Source organism: Prunus avium, chromosome 3, assembly GCF_965620075.1.
Source record: "Prunus avium chromosome 3, drPruAviu1.hap1.1, whole genome shotgun sequence".
NCBI lineage: Eukaryota > Viridiplantae > Streptophyta > Magnoliopsida > Rosales > Rosaceae > Prunus > Prunus avium.
The window spans coordinates 35,605,110-35,606,884 of NC_142286.1; the positions used below are offsets into that span (position 1 = coordinate 35,605,110).

Consider the following 1,775-nt stretch of genomic DNA (forward strand, 5'->3'; position numbering starts at 1 on the left):
AACTAGAAGATGACAAAAGAAATCGAAGGGATCTCATTTCCTCAGGTACGTACACTATGTTCAAAGTGTTCGTCATACAAAACATTTTTGTATTTTTTTTTATACAAAACATTTTCTTCTTGGTTTTTTATATTGGTTTTCAATATTGCATCCTTTGTTATATTTTATATATAAAAAAGCACATGTGAAGTGTTCGTCATACACGTACACAGTTTTGTATGTTTTTGTTTTGCCAACATCTTCGGATTTCACAATGCAGTTATAGGTTTCTTCCAAGGAGTTGTCAAGAATCTTCTCAAACTGTTAGGTACGCTAGCTACATCCATCCACATTATTGATTCTTGGTTTAATTCTCACTTTTGTAATATGTTGTAGATTAATATTGTTTTCACTGTTAACCTAGGAATCCATGACTTACATGAAATGAGATTGGGCCATGACCGAATTCTTCAAATTCTACGGCTCATGTGTGACGTGGTAAAACGTACAATACTATCCTACATGCAGCAGGGAGTTTATCTGCACATCTTAATCATATTCAAGGTGCAGCTTTGCAAATGCAAAGAGAGCTGCAATGGTTCAAGGTCATATTTTCTCACTTTATTACATATATGTAACCTTAGACAATTACTTTGTTACATATACCTATAGGCTATATATGTGATGTGAGTTTTCTTAATGAAATGTAGGAGGTGGAGAGTATCGTACGTACCCCCACCGTCCATAGAAATGATAAATTTTATTGAGAAAATGACAGCACGAGAAGTATTCACCAAGAACCACAAAGAATTGGTGAAGGAAGGAGAAGAGTTGATGACAGGGATAGCAACTTCTTGCAAAGTTGTAGGTGCCCTCATTTTTACCATTATGTTTGCTGCTGCATTTACAGTTCCTGGTGGAAGCAATCAAGATCCCATCTTCTTAAGAAAGAAGTTATTTAGGGTTTTTATAATTTCAGATTCTATATCACTCTTTTCTTCGACGACATCAGTGATGATATTCTTGGGAATTCTCACATCACGCTATGCAGAAGACGATTTCCTTAAGTCTTTGCCCACAAAAATGATATTAGGCCTTTTCACCCTTTTTTTATCTATCACCACCATGATGGTTGCTTTTTCTTCAAGACTTTTTATTATGCTTGAGGGAGAATCATGGGTATTTATTCCAATCATTTTGCTTGCTAGCGTTCCAATCAGCTCGTTTGTGTGGATGCAATTCCCCCTCTTTCTTGACATTTTCATGTTCACCTATGGAAGAGGAATATTTGACAAGAAATGTAAAGCCTGGCAATAAAATCTTGATTATGCGGTGTGATCTTTGTCTTATGATGTCATATCTCATATGATATTTGTTTCTGGCTTTGTCACTTTTAAGAAGTTTTTATGAAACATGTAACGAAAAGACAATGTACGTGTGTGTTTCTATATATATCTATTTCGTTCAAATAAAACCATCCTTATAATTAACTTTGTTTGATGCGTACATTTTTGTTTGAATGTTTTATGAAATATGTAAAGAAAAGACAGTATCTTGTGATTTCTACTGAAATGTTTCATTCTTTTAACAAAAAAAGAAGAAGACAAAAACAGAAGACAGTGTGGTTTTTTATATGTAATTCCATCACTCGGTACATGATTTAAGACATAAAGATAAGATCGACTGTAGAATATGTGAATCCATCCTAACCACTAAGGCCAATATTATATAACTTTTGGGCATCAACAACAGCATTCTACCTTTTTTTTAGGTCAAACAACAGCATTCTATATTCA

General features: G+C 33.9%; 1 protein-coding gene across 1 annotated transcript; it reads left to right on the forward strand.

The window, feature by feature from the left end:
- Positions 1-727: 727 nt before the first annotated feature.
- Positions 728-1,296, forward strand: LOC148296044 (uncharacterized). The gene has a single exon (XM_088250678.1). The coding sequence runs from the start codon at positions 730-732 to the stop codon at positions 1,294-1,296; it is 567 nt and encodes a 188-aa protein (XP_088106804.1). The 5' UTR covers positions 728-729.
- Positions 1,297-1,775: the final 479 nt, after the last annotated feature.

Coding starts and splice junctions, on each gene's coding strand:
- LOC148296044 (XM_088250678.1), top strand. CDS start 730: ATGATAAATTTTATTGAGAAAATGACAGCACGAGAAGTATTCACCAAG.